The 3,257-nt window shown below is 42.0% G+C and overlaps 1 protein-coding gene across 1 annotated transcript; it reads right to left on the bottom strand.

Moving 5' to 3' along the window:
* Nucleotides 1-295: 295 nt before the first annotated feature.
* On the bottom strand, nucleotides 296-2,909 carry LOC306977233 (uncharacterized protein; the record flags this gene model as incomplete). The annotated part of the gene is made up of 6 exons (XM_079575442.1): nucleotides 2,705-2,909; nucleotides 2,527-2,571; nucleotides 2,040-2,200; nucleotides 1,862-1,926; nucleotides 1,329-1,429; nucleotides 296-366 (listed from the first exon to the last, which is right to left on the bottom strand). The coding sequence occupies exons 3-6, from the start codon at nucleotides 2,175-2,177 to the stop codon at nucleotides 296-298; spliced, it is 375 nt and encodes a 124-aa protein (XP_079431568.1). The 5' UTR covers nucleotides 2,178-2,200; nucleotides 2,527-2,571; nucleotides 2,705-2,909.
* Between the last annotated feature and the right edge of the window lie 348 nt (nucleotides 2,910-3,257).

The raw sequence follows: 3,257 nt of genomic DNA, 5'->3' as shown, positions 1-3,257 counted from the left end.
TCGGTCCCCTGAAGGTGCAGACTGTTACTCCAGATGACGTCTTTTTTCTGACGTCTTTTGGACGTGCAACGTTAACGTTCCCAGGACCTCCGAATGAGGGCCAATACTAGTCGAAATTAGGTCGTTGTCGACGTCATTTCTACGTATAATATTTACTAATTTTATATCACTTTTATAGACCGTACAAAATACAAAATACTTCCAATGTCTGGAACAGACAATTAATTCCATGACCAGTAGGAGCCATGTGCTTTACTAATCACAAATAAAGCCCAATTCAATTCTTTTTCTCTTTTTATTGAAGACAGGGGTACAGGTACAGGTACAGGTCCAACAGGTCCAACAGGTCCAACAGGTCCAACATGGCTTAATAAAGTGCATTATTTTTATTAAACTGTGTCCCGATTCCCACCTCCCCGTCTTTGTGGCGCATGTTTCAAATGCTCTGCGGCATACAGCCTTATGGAGGCCTCTTTTGCAGTTTCATCAAATTGCATTACTCCATCTGCACAAGTAGAACAGAACGAGATATGAAGGCAATGTGCTGTCATACAGAATCCCCATGTTTGAACCCCAAAATAGGTTGCTTATACATCCACTACCATAGTCGATTAGCAATGTTACAGACAGCTATGTTTAACAGTTGGTATTGCATTTTCTACAACAGGAGATTAAATGTTTTGTCCAATTGAAAGGAATAGGCCACCGTTTTTACATACTGAGATATGTTCTTACCTAACCTTAGTCGAGTTAATATATCCCCGTCTGGTCTTTGTCCGTGCGCTCACACATACGCAGCCTCTCCCACATGTCACATAGCTCCAAAAAAGCTCACGATAGAAGCTACCAAGCTCTTCCACGTGTTCCCTATTTAAATAAAGTTACGTGAAGTGTTTTCAAGCGAAGTATATTTACACAGAAATGTAGCATGTCGATTTTATAAGCAGATAAAAAGGGGGACGCTGTGCTCCTGTATCATTACGCCTCACAATATAGTCCCCCTTTTTATCTGCTTATAAAATCGACATGCTACATTTCTGTGTAAATATACTTCACTTGAAAACATATCACGTAACTTTATTTAAATAGGGAACACGTGGAAGAGCTTGGTAGCTTCTATCGTGAGCTTTTTTGGAGCTATGTGACATGTGGGAGAGGCTGCGTATGTGTGAGCGCACGGACAAAGACCAGACGGGGATATATTAACTCGACTAAGGTTAGGTAAGAACATATCTCAGTATGTAAAAACGGTGGCCTATTCCTTTAAGTTAATTACTTCCAAATTGGAAGGGGACCACTTTCTTTCCCTTTTCAACATATGTGCATACCTTGTATCGCTTTATAAAGAAGGGTCTTCTCCAAAGGCTTCTTTTCCTTTTTCCCTTTTCCCTTCATATTAAAGTTGGCCATCAAGCCATTGGTGAAGAGCCTAAATAAAAATGATATTGTAAATCAATGTCAATGATATATTTAGAAACAAACAGGTCATCAAGCCTATACTAAAATCGAAAGTGTAGTCAAGGTTGCAGAAGAGCTGGTCTTCACTACTAAAATGTTGGATGAACTTGTCAAAATAGAAAATTATACAAAAAAAAAAACGCCAACAAGTTGAGAAGGATCAGACAATTATGCTATAATGCAAAAAATGTCTGACAAAAAATGGAATGCTTTCTTCTATATGCCTCCAATTATATATCAAACATTAACATTTTCATAGAAAAAGAAAATAGATAAAATGTGTGCCATGAGCTACAGAAGGATAAAGCTAGGGGGAAAAATGAATGCAAGCAGGCCACACCAACTGTTCACACAGAGCACCCCATCAAGCACACAAACTTCATAGTCTATGTAGAAAACATACCTGTCGAGGACTTTGTGGACACAGTCCTTTGTGTCCTTTCCCCCAATTCTAGAAAGGCGGAGCACCTGTTGAAATAAGTCCAAGATAAAATTGATGCCAGAGTAGTGTAACAGTTTGTGAAAGCACTGTATTTTGTCATGCTACACTATCCATATAATTTTAGACTTGCAAAACTTACCAGGGCATCAAACGCTTTCTTGTCACAGAGGCCTTGCTCCTGCCTCTCGAAATCCTCCATAGTCTCCATCCTCTTAATGTGGATGGCTGAAGACTGATGTTGCGATTGCTTGAATTGGCTCTTAAGGTCCACCAGCATGGTCAACACCTTTTTCTGATACACTGAAATAAAGTTGATGTCCATGATTAACTAAATGGCAAGGCTAGTTTGCAATTATAGTAATCAGCACTGTAGATAGTATTAAAAAAAGATAGAAACCCCCTCCTTACCATTAATGGTAGAAAAAAAAAAGATAAGTAGATAAAGTTCTGGAATTTGATGGTATAGATTTTTTTTCCCCCCACAGGATATTCCTGCACGGCTACTAGCTCATACAACATACATTTGCACAATTGTAGCATCAGGTGGAATATAAAAAAAGATGAAAGTTACACTCTTGCACTCAGTGTGACCTGTCGTCTTGCACTACCAATACATCAATACTTACCATCCCAAGGCAATGGAAATGCCCATTTTCCATTGGTCACTGCATCTGCAGAAAGTTAGATTAAGAAATTAACAGAGGACAAACTAAACAGATTTGGGCAGCATGAGACGAGAAAAATTAACCACAAATCAGTACAAAAACAATGGAAGACAAAGTACTTTGCAATTCGACAACTCACCACATCTTGGCCTGTCATAGGGGGGGCTGTGGCGTGACCCGTCAGGCCTGGAGCTCAAAACATTTTGGTGTTGTGAGCTGGACCTGCTGGTGAACCTAGAGCCTCCCCTGTGCTGTGACCTGGACCTGGACCTGCTGGTGAACCTAGAGCCTCCACTGTGCCGAGGTCTGGAGCTGGATCTGCTCCGGCGACTTGAGCCTCCACTGTGCCGAGGTCTGGAGCTGCTCCGGCGACTTGAGCCTCCACTGTGCCGAGGTCTGCAGCTGCTCCGGCGACTTGAGCCTCCACTGTGCCGAGGTCTGGAGCTGGATCTGCTCCTGTGACTTGAGCCTCCACTGTGCCGTGAGCTGGATCTGCTATTGTGCCTCGCGCCTCCACTGTGCCCTGACCTGGACCTGTAACTGGACACATTGCCATTTCTGAACGCGATGCTGGATCCACTGCTGAACCAAGTACCAATACAATAATTTAAAAATCACCTGGATAAACAACATGTCATACCTTACTGGCTGGCCAACAAGAAGTGCTGGTGACTAACTGATAGAAGCCAGCC

The sequence above is a fragment of the Gobius niger genome (genome assembly GCF_951799975.1).
Source record: "Gobius niger genome assembly, chromosome: 17".
Taxonomy (NCBI): domain Eukaryota; kingdom Metazoa; phylum Chordata; class Actinopteri; order Gobiiformes; family Gobiidae; genus Gobius; species Gobius niger.
This window is presented reverse-complemented; position numbering and strand designations above follow the sequence as displayed.